At 56.4% G+C, this 22749-nt stretch overlaps 1 protein-coding gene across 1 annotated transcript in view; it reads left to right on the top strand.

The window, feature by feature from the left end:
- The window catches only part of PKD1L1 (polycystin 1 like 1, transient receptor potential channel interacting), an 80055-nt gene that overhangs the window by 17828 nt on the left and 39478 nt on the right, over positions 1 to 22749 (top strand). Inside the window, exons 12-24 of the mRNA XM_032304428.1 lie at positions 1156 to 1377; positions 3508 to 3668; positions 5186 to 5488; positions 6200 to 6265; positions 7881 to 8057; positions 9068 to 9145; positions 10379 to 10521; positions 11605 to 11725; positions 13964 to 14075; positions 16750 to 16945; positions 17722 to 17778; positions 20214 to 20426; positions 21390 to 21632. Coding sequence (XP_032160319.1) covers positions 1156 to 1377; positions 3508 to 3668; positions 5186 to 5488; positions 6200 to 6265; positions 7881 to 8057; positions 9068 to 9145; positions 10379 to 10521; positions 11605 to 11725; positions 13964 to 14075; positions 16750 to 16945; positions 17722 to 17778; positions 20214 to 20426; positions 21390 to 21632 — 2092 coding nt within the window. The remainder of the gene's footprint in view (positions 1 to 1155; positions 1378 to 3507; positions 3669 to 5185; positions 5489 to 6199; positions 6266 to 7880; positions 8058 to 9067; positions 9146 to 10378; positions 10522 to 11604; positions 11726 to 13963; positions 14076 to 16749; positions 16946 to 17721; positions 17779 to 20213; positions 20427 to 21389; positions 21633 to 22749) is intronic.

Raw genomic sequence — 22749 nt, 5'->3', positions numbered from 1 at the left:
CGATGACCCCGCGGTGATGACCGTCCCGTGCTGACTCCGTGGTGTCTTCTTCCAGAGCCCCCATTCCCATGACATCCCACAGTCCTCATCAGCGCTTCATCCCTGCTGGCATGTTCACACCAGCGGGCAGGGCTGTGCCTTGGCATGTCCCTGTGCCTGGTGCAGAGTGGGTAGTCCGCAGGTATTTCTGAATAGTGAGAGTGGACAGCTGCTGCGTCCCAAGCATGGCTGTTGGTGGAGGCGAGAGACGGCCTGCTGGACTTGTGGGTCACACGCACGTGCTCTGAACAACACACACGCTGGCACCATGCCCCCGTGCCCCAGCCGCAGGAGACAGAAGGGGGCCTTGTTCCTTGTGGACCCTCCCTGAGAGCCCCGCATGGTGCCCACAGCAGGAGCCCAGCGTGTGTCTGCAGAGACGGGCAGAGTCTGCTCCTGGGGAGGGGGGACAGTTTCCGCCCAGCCCAGGAGGAGGTTTGCTCCCCCAAGGGCCTGAGCTGGACCGGCGCCGAAAAAGCTCCTACAGACTCTGGAAACAGGGAGGCTTAGAACCAGTGCCTGGGTCCAGGTCACTCACAGTGCAGATCGGGAAGTGAACTCGGAGGGGTGAGCTGTGGTGTGGACGTCGGGGTGCTGTGTGGGGAGCCTGTACCACCTCCTTACGCACCTCCCGGTGGGGCTGCTTATCTCCATGTGTCCCCCAGAGGACCTGTCCTGGCCGGGGTTGGGGCTGGCTTCCTGATTGTTGAGCGACTGTCACAAGGCAGAGCACGGCATAGGGGAGATGCCTGGTATTCATCTCCTGGCCTGTCCTCCTGCTCTGGGACGGGCAGGCCCCGAAGCCTTGGCCTTCCCAGGGTCAGAGGCCGTGCACTTCTTGGGGGCTGCAGAGGTGCCAGAGGGGGTGGGAAGTAGCATGAGTGGGGCCAGAGCAGGGCCCCAAGCCCATGAGCTGGGTGAGGCGCGGCCTGGCCCCTGACCTTGGCAGCCCTGCTCCAGTGTTAGAACCGCCCATCCCACCTCCATCAGAGAGAAGGGAGACATCCCCCGGCCCGTCTGCTCCCCTGGGGCCCCAGGAAAGCCCCGTTAGTGGCCGGGGTGGTCACCTGACTGCTGGGGCAGGTGCATTCAGCCCCGTGGTGCCTTCTCCTGCAGCTATCACTGGAAATGCACCGTGGCCAGCAGCCCCGGACACTCCTGCTTCGCCGCCTCCTCGCCACACAGCCTGGATGCCGGGGCTCCCTCCCTTGCCTTCCCTGCGGACTCTCTCAGCAACAGCTATGATCAGTTTGTCGTGACGCTGACGGTGTCCAGCGCCGGCCGGAATTCTTCAGAGGCGCAGGTGTTCCTGTCTCCTCGCCCCGACTCGGTGCTCAGGTACTGCCTGCCCCTCGTTCCCTGCAGGACAGGTCCAAGGGCCGTGCCCTTCCGTGCCCTGCCCAACAGGTGTAGGAGCCAGCGGAGCCTGCTGAGGAGGAATGGGGCTGGCCAGGGAAGGCAGCGGAGCCTGCGCTCCGGTGGCACAGGGGCAGAGCCTGTCCCGACAGCTGTCCCAAGACAGGGGTCTGTTGTCGGGCTTGGGGCTGAGACTGGACAGAGGCTAAGCATCTCAGGGCCTCTGCGCAGTGCCTTCCAGGCATCGTGGGGCTGGGCCAGTGGTGACGTGGGGCAGCGCAGGGAGCAAGGTCGTGCTCCAGCCACAAAGCAGACCTGCAACAGGGAGGCCAAGCCAGCACCTGAGTGAGGGACTCGCTGAGCCCTGCACTAGACACAGGCTGGCGTGAGCCGCACCTGTTCCACGCGCCCCCAAGGGGACAAGTGGGATGCCTGGAGGACTGGGGCGCACAGGGCTGCTCCCATACATGAACCCTGCAAGTGGTCTGGGCAGTTACCTTTGCCTTGTTGTGTAAAAACAGCTCAGGGTTAAAAGTGTGGAGAAAGAGTGGGTTCTGGCAGGCTTCCTGGAGGAAGAAGAAAATTAGCTGTGGCTGGCCAGGACCAACACAAAGGAGAGGACGCGAGCTGTGGCACCGAGGTCAGATAGATGCCTCTGGTGGAGACCACCCCCACCCTTGGGGTTCAGGGTTGAGGCGGTGAAAAATGCGTCTCAGCAGGCAGGCACAGGTGCCTCTCCACGTCCAGCCAGACCCAGGTCTCCTGCGCTTTCTGAAAGCTCCCAACATAAAAGTGCAGGAATCAAGGTTCCAGGCTGGCTTGGTTGATACAGCGTGACTTCTGATCTCAGGGCCATGCAGTCAAGCCCCCTGCTGGGTGTGCAACTTACTGTAAAAAAATATATATATATTAAAAAAAGAAAGTGAAGGAATGTCAGTACAGGGCTACAAACCTCGGGTCATAATTTAGATAATTATATTTAATAGATTTTTAGATATGAATTAGGTTAATTAATCTCAATTAATTAGTATTAATTAAAATAAGCTTTTATTCTAAAAACACAACATACTATGTAATTCTGCTGCTCACAAGATAAAGATTTTATTTAAAAATACTCCTTCATCGTGCAAAGGTATGGGGTGGGCGTCGGTCAGTATGGTCAGGCACAATCTGGGCCGCTGTGGACCACGTCCTGAGGGGCTGGAGGCCAGATGGGCCTCTTCTGTCCTGAGTCCACCCCGTCCCCACCCACCAGGTGCACACACACCCCGCAGGGAGACACGTTCACACACGGAGATGCACACACAGAGGGACAGGCCCACTGAGGCCCCTCGAGGAAACTGCGTGGCCCCACGTGCTGGGTTCCCTCCACCCAGGGTTCCTGCACTGGGAGCCACATGTGGAGGCCACAGTCTGAGACGTGTGTGGGCATGCCGCCTTCATGTGGGAGATGCTGGCCCCCCATGCGCCCTTGGGGGGCTCTCTCCCATAGTGACCTGCTGATGGCCGCTGAGTCTCTCGGGAGAAGGTCCTGTGAATCAGGCCTTGGTGGCCATCCCAGGGTACCACATAACGCCCTACGGGACTGTACATGCCAGTCAGTGAGAAAGCCTGGCTGTGGGGCCACGGGACTGAGGGAGCCGGCGGGGTTCCCCACGTGGGGTGGGGGGGGCCAGACCACAGGGGGCGGTGAGGCCGCGGGACATGAAGAACATACCTGGCCATTGGGGGATGTCCAGGTGAGGCTTAAGTTGGTCAGAGGGAGCCCCGAGGCGTTGAACACTTGGGGGACCTCCCTTCCGTGGACAGTGCAGGTGGGGCTGGGGTCAGGGGGCCGTGGGGCCAGGGGGCCATCCAGGCTCTGCCCTGAGCTTTGTGTGACCTGGAGGACTCACACACCCTCTCTAGGCTCGGTGCGTGTGCGTCCTGGGACCCGGCCCATGTCATGAGGTGGTGCCGAGGGGAGCAGGGGGAGCTGGGTGCGGGCTCGGCCGCCCCGCAGTGCTCAGACGCACCGGCCCTGGCACCGACCCGCCCTTAGCACAAACGAGCGAGGCCGCCGGACTGTCCAGTGTTCTCCCTAAAATCCCCAACCGGGTTCGCACGGCACAGGTTCGTCCACATCTCTTGGGTCAGCTTTAAGGACGTGTTTGTTAACTGGAACGAGGAGCTCTCTCTTCGAGCCGAGTGTGACGAGTGTGGTGAGGGGCCCCCCCTGTCTTACTCCTGGGACCTCTTCCTGGTCAACGCGACCGAAAGGACCCGAATGGAAGGTAAGGTCACGGCCGCCTTCATTTTGTTAACCCAGGCGAGGACTCGGTGTTCGAGGGTTGCTGAGGATACGCAGGTTCTGTCTCCCGGACCAGTGTCCCTGGCTGTGCCCATCACACCGAGCTCCCCAGCCCCTGTCCTTTATGCTCACGGAGACGGAGATGCCCGAACGCTGCGGCTCGGACACCTGCACACGACCCAGAACTTGCCTCCGTCCCTTGCGGCTCCTGCTGTCCTTGGGGCCAGTCGCCGCCCCGGCTCTGAGACCCGCGACTTCAGGCCCTTCTCCGGGAGGTGGTTTTCTTGGGTGGGAAGGGTGGGTCCCAGCGCTGCACAGGGCAGTGGCCGGGTGACGTGAGATCGTGTGTGAGAACGTGCCAGCTCTGGGATGGGACATGGCCTGGGTGCGAGCCAAGACGGGGAGGGGTTCTCACCCGTGGCCTCTGTGATGAGAGAGACGGCTGGGAATGGTGGACAGAGGAGCTTTTGTTTCTGAGCTGGGTATGGCTGGCTCCGGGGGCAGCAGCTTGTGCCGAGGCCTCAGAGGCCCACACTTACTCTGTATTTGTCCCACGGGGCCGCAGGAAGCTTCCATACACGGGCTCTGAGTGCAGGGGACCTCCCAGCGAGGGGAGCAGGAACACATAGGGGCCATTGTGCCCTTCTCTGCGGGGGAGCTGTTCCCACATTCCCAACGTAATTGGGTTTTCCAGAAGCAAAGCCGGTGGGGGCCTCATGGGAGGAACCGGGGCAAACCGCACCCCCCCACCCCCAGGTGGTTAATCTTGCAGCCAAGCCAGTGACTGTCCGAAGGCCATGTGTCTCCCTTTCTTGTCACAGAACCCGTCTCTGTGACAGCAGTGAGGACGAGCTCGCTCTAGCGAGACGTCCTCGTGTTACATCCGTAGAAGTTTTCTCTTTGTCATTCATCCTTTCTCGTAATTATACCAGCGTTCTTTAGAGTCGCTACGTGCGACGCGGACAAGTGAGGGAGGGTCAGAGGCTCCACACGCCCAGATAGTGTCTAGAGTAGACGTGAACAACTGTGCCAGGCGTGCTGGTGCAGGGGGAGTCCGTGGCGAGCAGATCCCGGGGGAGCTATGGCGCCGGCTGCCCTCCTGCTTCCCCGGGGGTGGTTGGCTTGCCTCCAGGTGAAACCCACGCTCCCCGGTATTTTCTGGGACGCGTCCTTTTCAGAGATCGGTCACGTTTGTTAAAATGGCATGCTGATGGAATCTGTAGACCTTTGTATTTATTATTATTATTATTTTTTTAAAGATTTTATTTATGGGGGGCATAAGCAGGTGGGGGGCAGAGGGAGAGGGAGAAGCAGACTCCCCACGGAGCACAGAGCCCAGTGTGGGGCTTGATTCCAGGACCTCAGGACCATGACCTGAACCAAAACTAACAGTCAGACACTCAATCAACTAACTGGGCCCCCCAGATGCCCCCATAGAATGTTTTCAACCACATAGTTTTTCTGGTCTGAACGTCTCACCCGGCTCCATGTTTGTTCAAGTCCCCTCTTGCAGAACAGTGGGGCTGCTGGGCCCTGCTGGCCTGGGGGCGATTTCGAAGCTGCCAGAGTCCAGTCCACCATCCGCGGAGCCGAGCCGGCTGGAGCCCCACGCAATGGGCACACTGTCTTCTCGGGAGCTGTCACCACAGACCCAGGTCCCGCCGGTCCTCTCGGACACCAGGAAACCCTCCTCGGGGCCCACAGTGAGCGGGCACTGGGTTCCTGCTGTGGGTGACCGGCGTTCCCCAGGACCCAGCCCCCCTCGGAGGTTGTCCCCCCAGAGCCCGTCCCCCACCCCCTCTGGTAAGTGCTCCTGTCCCGTCATATCCACGCAGCTTGTGGGATGCTCATAGGGTCTCAGGGCCTTCCTCCCACCCACAAACCTGTCCAGGCTCTGACAGCTGCCCGTGCACATGGCCTCCCTCGTCCCTTATCCTTTGCAGCACCAGGCCCTTCACGGTATCGCTCGTTTTCAGGCTGCCCAGAAACGGTTTCTGGGCCTCCAAAGTCGAGAAAGGAGCTCGTCATCATGGAGCAAAGCTGTGGCCCAGACTCTGCCTGCCCCTTATTGTCCCTCCCCACTGTCACCATTGACACTGTGCTTTCCTTAGGCTGTGGTCTGGCAGGTGCCACCCTGCCCCAGGACCCCCTGGCCTCAGGTCAGCTGCTAGGACAGGACGCCGTAGGGACAGAACAGTAATATCTGCAGCAGGACATGCTTGTGTCCCCTGCTTCCTTCTGAGAGGAGGGGGTGCGACACTCTCTGAAGGGACAGTGGGAGTTTGGAGAGTGGGGTCCCGGCCTCGGCCTGCACCCAGTGGCTGGCTTATCCCGGGAAAGCCACACATGCAGACACCTGCCTCCACTGTCGCAGTGACGCAGTGACACACGTGGAGCCGGGTGTGGACTCAAGACTCAGACCCCGGCAGTCTGTGTGTGCCGTCAGGAGGGTCGTGTGGACTTTGGGGAAGTCTATGGCTTTCCGTGACATGGCCTGTTTTTCCCCTCATATAGATTTTGAAGCCTATTACAGCGATCTCCAAGAAGCCGTGCCACCCAGAGGGAGACAGCCGGCCGACTGTGAGTCTGTGACCGTCACCTCTTCCTGGGGCTCCATCCGCACGCCAGTCTAGTCTCTGAAGCCCCTGAGATCGGGAATTACCCCCCTGCTCCCCCACAGCACGAGCTCCGAGAGCTCCCAGTGGTGCAGGGCACATCAGGCCCGAATCTTCTAGCTCACCCACTGCTACACTTCCGGTCCCCTGTACTCAGAACCCCAGGTAGCCCCACCCCCACAGGCATGCCCTGCTGCACTCCCATGCCTTGGTCCGTAGGCAGTCGATGCCTAAAATAACGCCTTAGCGCCCTTCCTGGGACGTCACTGTGAAGCGCTGCCTCCTTTCGGTCGCCTTCTGTTTCCTTCCTCTGGGCGTCCCCTTCGTCTTGTCTTGTATCCCTTCCATCCCGTGACAGCCCAGCGTACTTGTAGTGTTGAAGCTGGTGCATGCGATGCTTGCGGCTCTTTCCCTGGCTGTCCTGCTCTAGCTCTCCAAGGATGCGTCCAGGGAGCGTGGGGACCCCCATCCCAGACAACCGTGGTGCCTGGAACCCTGGCCCACAGCGAGTGTGTTCTTGAGTGGACAGATGTGTGGTTGGTGGACGATGTAGCCATGGACAGAAGAGCTGGACGGGCAGGGGGCGGCATGTCCGTGGGCGGAGGAGCTGGACGGTCGCGGAGGGTTTGCCCGTGGGATCTGCTCCCTGTTTTCGCCGGCTTCCTCCTCTCCTCCTGCCTCTGTGGTATCGTTAGGCCTGTCTGTGCTCCCTCCTGTGACCACACCCCCGCGTACGCGCTGGCTGCATGCTCATAGCGGGTGTCTAATCAGTAACACTGAAGGAAGAGAACTTCGTATTCGTAAAATCGCCCCTCCTGACGGTGACTCACTCAGAACGGGGGCCACATTCTCACTGCGTCTTCTGTCGTGACTGCGAGCCTGGAGTCCGTTGCTCTCCACGGGGTCCTGCCACGCCACGTGCTGGACCGTGCAGGAGTCCTTCCTCCGTCCCTGCCTCCCTTCCCACCGCCTAGACAGCCCTGGTGCTTTCAGGGCACACCCAGACGCCCCCTGCAGACCTATCCTGGGCGGCTTTCTGGCACTTCTCCCACCTGATTGCCCTCTTTCCCACCCCCTCCAGCTACATCTCCAACCTCTCTCTCCAGTGTTCACTCCAGAGCTCATTCTGGCCTCTGTCCGCACCTCGCCTCCCAGGGGACTGCTGCCGATGGCCCACGGCTCTGAGTCAGTCCCTCCCCACGCCCTACCCTATCTGTCTTTGCTCACAGTCACCTGGCTCTGGAGTCCGGGAGTGGCGAGTGTCGTCTGGTTTGCTGGGCTGACTTGTTCCACTGGGCTGCTGGCAGCCTGGCCCCTGTCGCTCTGTGAGCGGCTCTGCCAGGGACCAGCTCCTGGGCTCAGCGAGCAGGGTGTCTGCGGAGCCGTTGAGGCCGGGCGGGAGGGAACAGGCCGTCACGCCCCCACCGTGCGGTGCTGAAGGACGGCTCTGGAGTGTGGAGTGTGGAGTGTCACCGTGCTGCGACACGGGCGCCCAGCAACGCTGGCACAGTTACGGATGATGTTTCAGATCAGTGGGACTCTGTCCCCGGACCACGTGCTGACTTGCCTCATCTTCCCAGGGGCCGATGCTAACCTCCCGGGCGCAGGCCCGAGTTCGAATCCTGATGGAGGCCATGGGGATGGGGACAACCTGCTGGGCCCTTTGGACTCCCTGGCCACCGTCAGGCCCACTCTCCTTGTGGACTGGCCCAAGTCCCTGGTCAGCCGCGCTCGCTTCCACGGCTATACCTCCTCCGGTAGGAGCCCTCCCTTTAGATCCGGGGCTTTGTAGCTGGGTCACAAGTGTTTGGGGACCAGCCCCTCCATTTCTTCCACAACATTTCCTTTCAGTGGAGAAGTCCTTGGGGTCATCATGCCTGTTCTGCCTGTGCGTGTCCCTCCGGGGCCTGCAGGCGGAGGAGGCTCCTTATGAAAGGCAGAACGTGCCCCTGGGGCCCTCTGGGAGCCATGCCAGCAAACGGGGTGGTGGAGGGGGTTCCTGCTGAGCTGGTGCCCATGCACGACCCTGAGGCCAGGTACCCCGATGCCTGTGTGCACAACGGCCGCGTCCTCCTGCCTGGGGACAGTCACCCCACAAAGTGGGCCCCGGGGCACTGCTCCTGTGGTACAGCTACCTTCACACATTCATGATGGGCTGACCTAGCGCCTCTTGTGGGGACAGCTGGGACCGCACTTCCTCCCCCCTTGGAGGCTCTGGGCCTCCCACTGTCAGGTGGCTGCCTCCTCCCTCTTCGCCCCCACGTTTTGGGAAATGACGGTTTCCCTGTTGAGACCACCAGCCTGCGTTTCCGGGTCAGCCTCTGCCCGCTGTCACCAGTGAGCACCAGTCACACCCAGATCTAAGAAATGGTTCACCATCGGTGTCCTTCGAGGCGAAAAACTCACCTTGAAATGCCTTAAGCATGCCTTGTGGACAAAGTCAGTGTGTCAGTGAGCCAGGTTGGACACGGAAGGCCCACAGGGGTACAACGTGAGCTCCCGCCAGCATCCCCTCGTCGCTGGGAGCTCAGTGTGACCCGGGGCCTGCCCCCCAGACCCCTACTCAGGGTCGCTGCCCTTGGCCAAGGGAGGCTGGAGGAGAGCCTCCAGCTCCATAAAGAGGGTGGGTGGCGAACTTCTGGGGGCATTTGCAGGTTGGAGCAAGCACGATCCACAGGAGTAGGGGGAAGCTAGCACAGAAGGGGTCTGTGTGCCCCTGCCCTGCAGAGCCGCTGATGGCCCTTTTACTGCGGCCCCTTCTCCTCAGGTATCACAGGACGCACGGTGACAATAAAGCCGTTCTCACTGAGACCCGGGGACACCTATGTCCTACAAGCCTCTGTGGGTACGTTATGCTCAGCCGGTCCTGGAGCGTGGGAGGGAGGGTGTTTTCATCGAATTCAGGTTGTTTCCGGAAGCTGCAGCCACTTCTGACCTCCCAGGCCCTTGTTCCAGAGTGTCCTGACCCTCCTCCCTCCGTCCCTGTGGGCCCGCACTGCTCATTCTCACCTCCTCCTGTGTTTCCAATCCTGACGGGGTCAGGTGGGTGTTGAGGTCACGGCAAAGGCGGAGATGTTGGCCTTTAAAAAACCCGAAACGAGGTCTGTCTTTGTCTGATTTCTCAAGACAGCTGTACATGTTGGTCCTTTGCCTGAACCGGCTGATAACCCGGCACGTGTGTAAAACCCAGGAGGTGGAGGTCTTTGTGGGGCCTGTGTCTGTCAGCTGCATGTTGACCCGGTGGCCCACTCTGCCTCCCTTCTGGCCTTTTCCATGACGCAATTGCATCTTCCTTTGGGGGGCAATTTTGGACCTTTTGCCCCATTTCTAGCGGTTTTTAGTTCCCTGTGACAAGCACAGGGATCTGACAGTGCGCAGATGGGTTGGGTTCGGAGTCCCCCAGTTTGAGCTACTGGAACCCGGGGTGCGTTTCCAGGCTTGTCTCCCACATCAGCCTCCTCTCATGAGGAACACGAGGCCAGTGTCCGTGCGAAACCCCTCGGTAGGGCCCGTAGGGTCCCCGAGCTTTGTTCTCACTCCCCTGTCTCTGCTGACAGCTTTGCAGATGTCCCTCTGTGCCTCCCACGGTGCGCTCAGAACCGGACCCCCAGGCCCCTGTGTTTGGCACAAGACACAATGCTGCGTTTGCTGTCACAAGCTCTGCCCCCCAAACCTTTGGCCCTGCCCGCCACGGGTGCCACATTTGTCCAAGCGATGAGCCTGGGGGCCATTTTCTGAGGCAGGTCACACTCCTCCCCATGGTGGAGACTCTGAGCCTCTGCGCGGGAGGCCCGGGGCGTCACCTGCTCATCGCCCCCGCACGCCCAGCAGCAGCACTCGCCCCCGGGCTCCCGCACACACCACACGCCGGGCAGGGCCATGGAGCCGCCACTCCCTTCTCTTTGACTTGACCTTGTGGTGGGCTCCATGGCCGTGCCCCTTCGTCCTGCACTGCCAGAATCCCACGGAGGGCGGGTCTCGGGCTCTGCCCCCTGGCAACCCCCGGGCTGTTCTGGGAGGCCATCACCGTGCCGCTGTCTTTCTCTGGGGCCTTCAGCCCTCGTCCTCCCGTCTGCAGCTTCCCCGCACCGCGTCCTGGGGAGGGCTCAGCTCTTCGTGACGCTCAATCCGGCTCCAAGGGACGTGGCCTGCCAGGTTCAGCCACATCACGGCCTCGAGGCTCACACAATCTTCGGCATCTTCTGCATGTCAGGGAGACCGGTACGCTTGGCCACCCCGCATCTGTCCCAGGGTCTGGGGGCAGAGGCCGCTCTCAAAGGGGCTGGCCAGCCCTCGGGGGAGATGCCGCGGGACGCGAAGCTACGCCCGGCGGCAGGAGTGCCGTGACGTTGCTCCCCACACTCGGGGACACGCCGCCCCATTCCTGTCCTGATCCTGCTCCTTCTCTCAGAGGCCCACCACGTGCATCCCTGGAGGGCCCGATGCTGTCCTTAAGTTTTATTTATTTTCTTGAAAAATATTGTATTTATTCATTTGAAAGAGAGAAAGCAAGAGAGAGCACAAACAGAGGAAGAGGTAGAAGCAGACCCCCCCCCCCATTTATCAGAGAACTCCCCTTCCCAATGCAGGGGCTCAATCCCAGGCCCCTGAGATCATGACCTGAGCCGAAGGCAGACACTTAACCTTCTGAGCCCCCAAGCACCCCCGTTGTTGAGTTTTAATTTTAATTCCAGTTGGTCCATTTGCAGCGCAGTCTGAGTCTCAGGTGTACAACACAGAGACTCACACTCCCCTGCGTCGGCAGGTGCCCATCACGGCAGGTGCCGTCCTAAGTCCCGTCACCTGCTTCCCCTTCCCCCACCCACTCCCCTCTGGTGACCAGCAGCGCGTTCCCTGCGGTGAAGAGTCTGTTTCTTGCTTTCTCCTTCCCTCTCTCTCTTCAAATGCCTGTTCTGACACCGAGAGCTGGAGAGATGTTCGCGTGAGCGCCCCCACTGCCGCCCCCTGCCTGTTGTATCCCCTTGACCCTGAGCAGGCCCAGGGATCTGTGTCTCTGTGGCTTTGGGGAGTTCCCAGGCCAGGAGAGCACACAACCCCGAGTGACAGATGCAGCCACGGTGCGGGGTCCTCTTGGCTCTGGGAGAGGGGCCCTGGAGGGGCGATGTCCCGCCGTGTGTGTGTACATTCGGGGACGGGAAGTCAGTGGCTGCCCCTGCCTGTCTGTACACGAGCTCTCGGGGTGCGGGGGTGTGAAGGACACAGGGGCGTGTGCTTACTGGGGATGTAATTTACGGTTTGTTCATCTATACACTGTTTTTTTGCTCCACATGGAACGGATCCTAGGACTTCCGTTACGAATTTAGTTATCGGATCGGAAATGCCTCCAAACGCACTCTGCACCGCGGGAGAGACAGCCAGTACTACTCCACACTGCCGGCCGGCGAGCCCTCGGACCATTATAAAGGTAAGTCAGGCTGGGCGTTTGAGGGGCTGGTGTGCTCACGTGCAGCTGCAAACCTTTCCCCCTGCCTTCGGAACACTAGAAAATGTTCAGACTGTGTATCCGGAAAATAAAATTCTTATCTGTTCATCTCAAAAAGTTTCATGCTTTTTAGATTAGGTGGATTACCTACTTTTATTTATTTTTCTTAAAGATTTTTATTTATTTGAGAGTGAGAGAGAGTGAACATGAACAGAGGGGAGGGGTAGAGGGGGAAGCAGGCTTCCCGCCAAGCAGAGAACCCAACACGGGACTTGATCCCAGGACCCTGAGATCTTGACCTGAGCTGAAAGCAGACACTTAACCAACTGAGGTCTTACATTACAGTGGAAACATAAAGTAAATACCAAAATGCCGAAGCCTACCCAGTATTTATAAATTAACTGTTTGAGACTAAGCTGTGCCTTCCTCACTAAGGAAGTTTGTGGTGTCTGGTGAGTCCTGAGTTGGTTGTCCATAGCACCAACTCGAGGGGCCGCCCCCACGAGGAGGAGGCCGGGATAAAGGGATGCAGGGTTAGCCTGGGTCGTTCTCTGAGCAAGACTAGCTGTCCGTGCTGACAACTTCCCAGACCCCAGGAGCTGCCCACCCTGAGCCTGTTAGAGACTCGGCTGTTCAGGAACGCAGCTTCATCTGTAGGACCCACGCCGTTGATTAAACCTCCAGGGCCAGGTGGTTCCGCGGTGCAGGCAACTTGGACTCACTGATCTAGAACTTTCTTGGAGCTGGCAAGGTGAGATTATCTCCACCTAAGGTCTCAGCTTGCTCATCCATTTGGTCTCCTTAAACCTTGAAGCCCAGCCAGAAAGCTTTCTTTTTCATGAAACCTTGCCTGACCCCAAGTTGGACACATGGGCACTGGCTCCTGGGTGCAGGTCAGAGACGTGGAGCGGAGGTGTTCCAAGCTGGACGCTGTGCTCCGTGAGGATGGACGCGTCCACCGCATGTCATGATGAGGCACAGCGCGTGTTGGGTGGATGGACGGACAGAGGTGGCGCTTGCTGGCCTGCATCGTAAATTCCTCCTCAGTGGAGCTGCAGTTGCCCTCTGTCTCCTGGAAACTTCCCTCCAAAGGGATGCTCGCCCCCCAGACCCTCACCTTGCTGGTGCTGGATGCAGAGTCCTGTGTTTGGTTCATGCCCGGCAGGACTCTGCCCCAGATGCCCACCTGCAGGGCCATGTGGGACTCTGTCTGTAGGGGCCTGCAGACCATGGGGCCAGGCAGACACCCACATAGGATGTCGGGCAATGCCTCCATTCCGTGTTGGACAAAAGGGCTTCATACCACGAATTGGTAGAGCCAAACTTAAAGCAACGGCATGGAGTGGTGTCAGGGTGAGTGACGTCACTCGGGCCATTCCCAAAGAGTGCGCGAGGCCTTACAGTGGTCAACGCCGGGACGGTTGATGACTTCCAGAGTCCTACATGGGTGGAGGCCAGCAGAATAAATAAGGGGCAGTGATACTGATCCTGGCCTGTCCACCTCTTGCATGAAGGTTCCACAGACTCAGTGTCAGGTTGGAGACCGGTCTGGACTCCACTGGCTCTCTTGCACTCTCTGCCCTTGTGTTTCAAGCTGAGAAGGCTTTCAAGCCCCTGGCACGCCTCTGGTCTGCCTTCTGCATGGCTCTATGGCCGGCCCCGTGGCCTCCATGGTAGCATGATCCACATGTCCCTGCCCCGCAAACCGAGGCCCGCCTCCCAGGCCCGCATCCAGTGTCCCCAGCAAAGCCACATCCTGCCATGCTCCGGGGACGGCACACGGACCTGGCTTCTCTTCCTTCCTCTGTACCTGCCCTGTTCCTGGACATCACTGAGGGGCTGCTAAGAATGTGACTCCCACCCTTGACCCTTCGTTGCCAGATGTGGCTTTCATTCTTGGGTCTCCTGTGGCCCTGGTGTCCCATTCACCAGTGTGGTCCTGCCGCCATGGGCACACAGGGCCTGCGGGTCAGATGAGTGAGTGCGTGGGTGGAGCATTGCCCAGCCCCTGGCCTCCGGCACTCAGCTCCCTGTACCGCCGTGTGGCACTGGATGTGGGAACGCTGGGATCGCCGCAAGGGTAGGACAGCCTCGCACTCAGAGTCCGTTCCTTGCTGTGTTGGGACGTCAGCATCCTGGGCACACAGGTCCACGCCACAGAAATCCTGGTTCCTAGGGTTTGCTCTCCACCGTGACCCTCATCTGCCACATTCTCTCTAGTCACAGTGTCCACTGTGATCACAGACGGCATGGGCTCCCAGGCACCGCCGTGCACCGTGACAGTGACCGTCCTGCCCTGTTTCCAAGGGAATCTCTGCCTAGATGAAGACACGTGAGTAAGCCGCGTGGAGACACTGTCACGCATGCCTGTGTCCTCGGAAGCAGGGTCTCCCCCAGGCCAGCCACAGGTGGGGGCCCATCTTCTCGGGATGAGCAAAAGAAACAGCCAGGACTCCGCGATCCTAACTCGGATCTGCGTGGGGTACGTGCAGGTTCACTGGGGCCTACAAACATGGGGCGTCCTGGACTGCCCTCTACGTGCCATTGGTCCTCAGTTTCAGGGCACTTACATAGCCATGCACCTTCTTCCTGAGCCCTAATGTGGGATCATCTCCTTTGTCCCCTAAACACGTGGGCTCATTACCTGTCACCTTCCTTCCCCCACAGCCTCAGACGGCCGCTAGCCCACCTCCCATCCACAGATGGGCCGATGCTGGACATGGATGCAAACAGGGTCACAGCCTGTGCTCCTGTGTGCTGGCCCTTCTCTCTAGCTGTGGTGTCTTTGAGGTCTGTCACAGCCCTGTTCCCTCCCATCTGCCATGAGCCGCTTATCCTTCCTCAGTTGGCAGACAGGGGACATGTCTTCAGACTATTAGGGACAGTGTTGTTAAGAACAGACGTGTGGACATGTGTTTTCATTGTTTTTGGGTACGTACCTAAGGACAGAGCTGCTGGCTCACAGGGTCGTCCCGTGTGTATTATGTGGGGGAGACAGCCAGACTGCTTTCCAGAGTAGCTGCCCCGTTTCCCACGAGCCTCCAGTTTGTCTCTGTTTACACTGCACTATACTGTCTCTCTTCTTCTTTCTGGCCACCCAGGACTGCTGAAAGGGTGTGCGCTGTCCCTCGAGACTTGCATTTCCCTCGTGGCTAACGGTGGAGAGCGTCTTTTCATGGGCTTGCACATCTGGCTTGAAGAAATGTCTGTTCAGCTTGTTGGTTTAAAAGTTGGGTTTCTCTTTCTGATTAAGCTGGAGGAGCCCTTCACATATTGTGAATGCATGTCCCTGGTCAGAGACAGGATTTGCAAACATTTCTCCCCAGTCAGTGGTTTGTGTCTTCTCTTCCACGTGGTGTCCTTTGAAGCACAGAAGTGAGTAATTCTGATGAAATCCAATATCCTAACATTCTCTTTCATTCTTGGTGTAGCCATAGGCTTTGTTGCTATGTTTTCTTGTAGAAGATTTCCAGTCGTTGCTCCCACACTGAGCTCTATGACCCGCTTGGGGCTGGTGTGTGTGTGGTGTGAGGTAAGGCTCCAAGGTTGGTCCCACAGGGAGCTGTCCAGCACTTCCAGCACCGTTCAATTGCCTTAGTCGCTTTGTCAAGAGTCGGTTGGCCATAAACGCTGTGGGGTCTCAATTCAGCTCCCTTCTTCTGTGTGAGACTTATGTCAGCACCACACTGTCTTCATTAGTGTAACTTCGTGGTAAAATCTGACATCGGGAAGCATGAACCCACTGACTTTGTTCTTCTTTCTCCAGACAGTTATTTTGGATCTCCTGGTTATTATCTGTTGATTCCGCAGACAGCCCTGTGGGGTTTTGAAAGGGACTGCACTCAGTCTGTTGATCACTCTAGAATATCGTCATCTTGAGGATATGGGATCTAATGACCACTGGATAAAGTTTTTCCTTATTTAGATTTTAATTTCTTTCAGCCATGTTTTTTAGTTTCCAGTGTACGGGTACTGGAAACCCGTACCAGTTTATTCTTTTTAGTGCTATTGTAAATCATTTTATTCTTTTTAGTGCTATTGTAAATCGAGTTGTTTGCTTAAAATCTGGTTTTGGATTCTTACTGCTCATGCATAGATACAGAACTGGTGTTTATGTGATTGCTCTTGTATCCCACAGCCTTGCCAACCTCATTTATTTGTTCTAGAGTTTCTTAGCACACTCTCCGGTGTTCTTGCATGTGGAAGAGCCTGCCTTCTACAGATGGAGTTTTACTCCTTCCTTTCAAGTCTGGATGATATCCCCCCCGGCTTAACTGTCCTGGTGAGACTCTTCCAGTTCAATGGTGACTAGAAGAGCCAAGTGCGTGTATCCTGGTCTTGCTTCTAGTCTAGGCCGGAAGCCATCTGGCTTTACCATTGAGGGCCACGTTAGCTGTAGCTTCTCTGTACATGTATTTCTTGAGGTTGAAGAAGTTCCCTCATATTTCTAGGTTTGGGGTATTTCTATCATGAAAGGAAAATGGATTTTGTCACTGCTTTGCCACATCTATTGAGATGATTATGTGGGTTGTCCATTACTGTGATAAATACCTTGACTGATTTTCCTCCTGGAGTTCCTCTTGCATTCCTGGCGTAAACCCCACTTGGCCAAGGTGTGCAGTCTGTGATCATGACATAGCGTCCAAGTGCGGTCTGAGTGTGCCCTGGGCTGTGGTTGTGGATTTGGGTCCTTGCAAACCTCCAGCCCACTGTAGCCACAGTGGTGTCTGGTCTAGCTCTGTCCTGTCCTCTCTCACTTGCATTCCACTGGGCGACTCTGCCCGTCTCAGTTCTGATCAGGGCTTTTATGGAATTCTGATGTTCTGCCTCACTGTGTCTTTCCCGAGTTCCTCCTACATGGACGATCTGTCCTCTGAGCCATCCGCTGTTTGCCCCGACCCACCCACGAAGCTTTCCATAGCAAAAACCCCTCCTCCTCTGGTTGGCAGGCTAGAAAGCTTGGGCGTGTGGTAGAGCAATCCTGGTAACTCTTGGATTTCTTTCAGCTATAACTCCAGCCTGAAGCATCTCTCCACCCTTCAGCTGATGGGCAGCTACACAGAGATCAGGAACTATATCACCATGATGACCAGGGTCCTGACTCGTTGGGCTGCAGAGGACAGAAGTCCCTCATGTGGCCAGTGGTCACGAATACAGGATATGCTGATTTCTTCCGCGTGCAGACTGCCTTTCGCAGATCAGGTGCGGGCTGCAGTAGGGCGGGCTCAGAGCCCGCAGGTCAGTGTCCACGTGGCAAGGCCCATGACTGCCTGGCTCACCAGCAGGCCGCCTTGCTTAGGAAACACGGTCAAGAAATGGGACCCAGAGGGCCAGACAGTGAGGCCTCTCTCGTCTGCTCATACTTTCACAAACAAATGCTGTCGGTTTGTAGAAGTGAGACCATGTGCATCAACGTCACACAGATCGTTCTGCTCTTTTCTCTAAGTCAAGCAATGTGAGTCCCATCTGACTTGACCTTGCCAACAATGAAATGGCAGAGTAAAATGTATGATGACGGCAGCTTCTAAGGACATGGGCATGTATTCAGTGCCACTGTCCTCGGTCACTGCCACTGCATGTCTCTGCCTCCTGCCCACCCCTCACCACTAGAGAGCGCTTGCATCTCACAGTGCGCCTTGTGTCCCTGTGACCCTGATACTCTTATCCATGCTGTTTCTCCCTCCCTGAGGCCTCTCACCCTTTTCGAGAATTTCCCTGAGCTCTGTCGTCCTTCTCCCTCCCCTCCCCTCTGCAGGCAGGCACACTCTGGTCACACTCCTGCTGGGCTGGTGGAGGCCAATGAATGCCCAGAGGACATGGGGCCCTAGAAGGCAATGCAGGTCAAGGGGGACAGTCCCTCCACCGTGTCTTAGCTCAGACGCCCGGGCTGCTCTGTCTGAGAGCATACTGCGGACGATGCAGCTCGGAACTCGTAACTAACTTTGCCCCCCTGTGTGTTTGCTCGTTTCTCCGGGCAGGAAGAAATGAATGATTCCATTTCCATGTTAAGGGACCTCCTGCGCTTCCCTCATAAGGTGAGTGCTGTGTCGTTCCAAGTCTATTTTCCTGCCTTTTTTTTTTTCTTTGCATAATTGGGAGGACCTTGATCTGTTCTTGAAGAACCCACAGTGCAGGGTTATGTTTGACACTTAAATTAGAAAGGGGATTTGCTCTGAGAATACCCTTAAATGGCATTGCTCACCCCAAATCACTGGAGAGGAACTTCTTCCCTTATACATACATTAGAAAACCCAAAGTAGAAACAGGCCCTGACAGTATGACCTGTGTGTTAAATGCTTCTGGTAAGGGGAGCGTTCTGTTCTTAATCCAAGTGCTGGGGTTTTCCAGCTCACACCTTTTCTGTTGTCAAGTTTTTATTTAAATTCCAGCCAATTAGCACACAGCGTAATATTAGTTTCAGGTGTACAACACAGTGGTTCAGAACTTCCCTACGTCACCAGTGCTCGTCACGGCAGGTGCCCTCCTTCCTCCCGTCACCTGCTTCCCCATCCCCACCCACTCTGGTGACCAGCAGTGTGTTCCCTGCACTGTTTCTTGGTCTGTCTGTCTCTCTCTCCTTCTTTGGGCCTTTTGCTTGTTTGTTTTGTTTCTTAAATTCCACATATGAGTGAAATCATACGGTGTTTGTCTTTCTTTGCCAACTTATTTTGCTCAGCATGATACTCTCTAGTTCCATCCATGTGATTGCTGAGGGTAAGACTTCATTCCTTTTGACGGCTGAGTAATATTCCACTGCATAATTATTCCACATCTTTATCCACTTATCTGTTGACGGACACTTGGGCTGTTTGCATGATTTGGCTTTTATTGCCAATGCTGTCATCAACAGCAGGGTGCAGGTGCCCCACTGAATGAGTATTTTTGTATCTTTGGGTAAATGCCTCATAGGATGATTGCTGGGTCATAGGGTAGCTCCGTTTGTAACTTTTCGAGGATCATCCACACCATTTTCCAGAGTGGCTGCGCCAGCTTGCATTCCCACCAAGAGTGCACGGGGGCTCTCCTTTCTCCACACCCTTGCCAACACCTACTGTTTCCTGATTGTTAATTTCAGCCATTTGGACAGGTGTGAGGGGGTGTCCCATTGTGGCTGATGATGACTGATGTAGAGCATCCTCCCATGTGTCTGTTGGCCACCTGGTTGTCCGCCTTGGAGAAACTTCTGTTTGTGTTTTCTTGGAGCCTGATGCGGAGCTCAATTTCGCAACCCTGAGATCATGAGCTGAGCCAAAGCCAGAGTTAGATGCTTGGCCGACTTGGGCAGCTAGGCAACTCTCTTCTGCCCATTTTTTAACCAGATTATTTGTTTTTTGGGTGTTCAGTATTATAAGGTCTATATAGTTTTTTCTACCTGTTTTCTTCTCAAATCTCCGGCTCCCGGTCTTGAGCTCTTTGTTGCTTTTTCCATTTCTCCCTCTCTGCGGGACGGTCCCCAGCTCAGTCCGAGTGTCACTTATTTAAAATCCCCCTGGGTGCCCCCCCCCATTTCCATGCCCCTTGTCTTTCGGGCACTGATGACTAAAGCTACACGTGGGAACACATACGCTTCTGTGAGCATGTCAGGTCCTGTAGAGAGGACGTTCAGGGTGTTCCAGAAAGGCGCTGGTGCAGAGCACTTTGCCTGGCGGATGTTTGAAATTGGTTTTAAAAGATAAGTGGAAAGATTCATGAGTCATCTTGTTGGAGGTGACTGTGGCCTCATGGGCATGGTCGGAGAAGCCTCTGACACTTGATTTCAGCTCAGGTCGTGATCTTGAGGTCGTGAGATTGAGCCCCACCTTGGCCTCTGTGCTGAGCATGGAACATGCTTGAGATTCTCCCTCTGCCTCTGCCCTCCATTTGGTGTGCTCTCTCTCCCTCCCTCAAATAAACGAATAAATAAATCTTAAAAAAAAAACAAACAAACAAACAAACAGGAGTCCAAGGAGGGCTAGAACACCTATTGTGATGAGTAACGGTCCCAGCTGGGAGGGGTTGTCACAGCACTGTATCTTTCTCTCTGCTTCCGTGTGTGTCTGAAAATGGTCCCTGCTTAGGGTTAGGGAAAGAGTGCCATAGGATTTTGCCAGCAGACGCAGGGTAAGGGCATTGCAGGGAGAAACCTTGGTTCTTTGGGAACCATAAGAGGGTGTGTGTGCTCCAGACACCTGTAGGACGGGGCGGGGCCCATTTCAAGAAGGGTTTGTGAAGCGGTTGTTGGCTTCAACCAAGTAGTGTCTTAGCATAAACGGCCAGTAGAGACCTTCATATTCTGTGGTCGTTTCATGGGTCAGGAGACCGAAGACCAGAGAAGAAATCGGCACCATGACATTGGCCAAGAATCCGCTAGACACCAAATCTGGGCTTGAAGCCCGCCCTCTTGAGCCCTGGTGCTGTTTCTCTCATTTCCAGCAGCGACGGAAGATGCGGCTATGGGGAGACTCTCCCTCCACCTTCCCTTTTCCCACAGTTAAGTCTTACGAGTGCGGCTGTCATCCTCAAAGCTGCCCGGGCGCTCCGGGCTCAGGGCCTGCTGCTGGGGAAACTCGCAGTGGATGAGGGCCCGGTGCGTGAGCTCATCCACCTCATGTCCGAGGTCTTGGAAGCAAGTGACCGGGAGAAACCGAGGGCTGCGGGCTTCCTGCAGGAAGAGGGCCTCGAGGTCATCTCGGATCTCTTGTTGGTAAGCCTGACTTTCTCGCCACGGGTGATGACCATCCCCTCCAGTACCTGCTTCTAGAAGCCAGAAATGGCATTGGTTCCAGAAGTACTGTGGGGATTGTTCTGGGTGGCCGTGCAGTCGTTGGGAATCTGGGGGTTGAACTGCAAGTGTTTCCATGAGCTGTTGCCTCTGCTCCACGCTTCCGCGTTTTGGGAGATTTCCTTCTGGGATGTCTGGGGCGGCACCAGACTTAGAAGCGGCGTTTCTTGGCATGCTTTCTGCTTCACGAGGAGCTAAGTGAAGTTATGCAAAGGATTCCTAACATGCGCCAGGGTAGAAAGCAACCCTCTGATACTTGACTGCAGAGAAACTCACCAAAGTTTATTTCCGCAGCACTGACTATGGGAAATTGGGATTTACTGGGATTTTTTCCGCCATAAGAAATGGCCGCTTTTAAGAAGCAGTAAGTTAACAGACAGTCTTCTCTCTTATTCTACCCATTTATCCTCCCTCCTGCCCAGCCCTGCTGGTTTCCCTTACATTTGGGCAATCAGGAAATCAGCGCGCTGTCTGAATCTGGTCATAGCAAGCGTGATTAGCCACGATGCGTGTGCGCGCTCGCACCTACCGCCTGCCCTCGCTGACCCCTACGGCCCGGGGCTTCGGCCCCTGCCAAGTGTGCGGGGTGCTCAGCCTCCTCCCGGATGCGCTGAGAAGCCCTGAGAACTAGAACGGAAGTATCATACCTGTCGCAAAGCGAGTAAGATCACAGGACAAGGCGTCAAAACCGAAGAAAACGGTTTACGTTTTATTGCTATTGGGCATTTATATCTTTATACCAAAATGTTTGCTGGGGCCAGTGAAGCCCAACCACGCTGAAATGGGCCGCCTTTCCCACTATCTGCCTCCTCGGCCCTAGCCCTGGATGCCAGACAGCGCACTCGTTATGCACTGTGAATGTTTGGCTCTCTGTCTCCGTTTCAGGATGGCCTCTCTGCGAGCAAGGAGCGCTGGCTCCACGTCAGCGCCGGCCGGATGGAGTTCCGCACGCTCCTCCATCGTGACCTGCAGGGCTGCGTGCAGAGCCTGGGCTCCGACCGGGTGCATTTACCTGCGGACCTGGCTGGACAGAGTCCTGCAGGGGCGGCAGCGCAGGGCCCGTGCTACGTCAGCCAGCTCGTGCTCTTCAAGGAGAACCCGTTTCCAGGGGGCCCAGCTCCTGGTCAGGTACAATATGGCCAGTGGTGACCAATGACCAATGACCAACGTGCAGTGGTGATGCTTTGATGATGAAGTAGGGACAAGGGTGGTGGGCATTTGGGGGACTCAGTCAGTTGAACCTCTGCGTTCAGCTCAGACCATGACCACAGGGTCCTGGGATCGAGCCCCGCATCCTGTTTCCCGCTCAGAGGGGAGTCTGCTTCTCCCTCTCTCTCTGCTTCTCCTCCTGCATGTGCTTTCTCTCTGTCAAATAAATAAATAAAATCTTTTAAAAAATCAAAAAGAAAGAAACCACCTGAAGGATCCTTGGAATGGCAGGGAGCTAGGGCCAGGGGCTGAGCCCCATGTTTTCTGTGTGTTCCACACCCCGAGCCTGGCTCCAGGGCCTGATAATGTCTGATGGAGGGAGGGGCCAATTAATGTGGACAGCTTCTTTTGGTGACAAACACTCATCTTCCAAAGCATTGACCTTTTATTATTTTGTAGGGAAATAGAAATGGTTAGCCAGCATAAGAAAACCATTCAGACTAACAGGCAGTAAGGAAATAGAAATGAAAATGATTTTTTTAGCGTGTGGCAGTGCAGGTGTTTAAAGAGACGGGCCTGTGTGGAGGCACCGCGAGTGGGCGTCTGGGGTGTGTGCTCCCCGAGCAGTGCTCCCGAAGTGCTTCGGACACCGGACGGCCGCTGCCCTTGCAGGACCCTTCAGGGGAGGCGAGAAGAGAGTTACTCAAAGCGAGATGTGTAGCTTTATTTATTCAAGACAGCATAATTCATGATAACCCAGATAGAGTCGTACCTGAATGTTCAACGGAGACATAGCTCACTGGGGATTTAATGCGTTACGGTCATCCATATGTAGCCTATTAAAATGACGTCAGCCGGGGAATTTGAGTGCCTTTGGAAGATTTTATGTGAAACATGAAGAGCGCGTACTGTGTGCTACGTAGGTAGCCAGAGCACAGAGACGGTTTCAGCCATGGTGTCCCCAGCTGGTTCTCTGAGCCAGCGTGTTCTCTACACCTTTCTGTCCCCTCAGTCTACGATCTGCCACTCTTTCTTTCTGTGTGAGCTTCCCAGGAAACAGCAAGACCCTCGGGACGCCTGGGTGGCCTTTGTTAAT

The sequence above is a fragment of the Mustela erminea genome, chromosome 11 (genome assembly GCF_009829155.1).
Source record: "Mustela erminea isolate mMusErm1 chromosome 11, mMusErm1.Pri, whole genome shotgun sequence".
NCBI classification, from domain to species: domain Eukaryota; kingdom Metazoa; phylum Chordata; class Mammalia; order Carnivora; family Mustelidae; genus Mustela; species Mustela erminea.
Note: the sequence above shows the minus strand (reverse complement) of the source record. Positions and strands in the feature narration are given on the sequence as shown.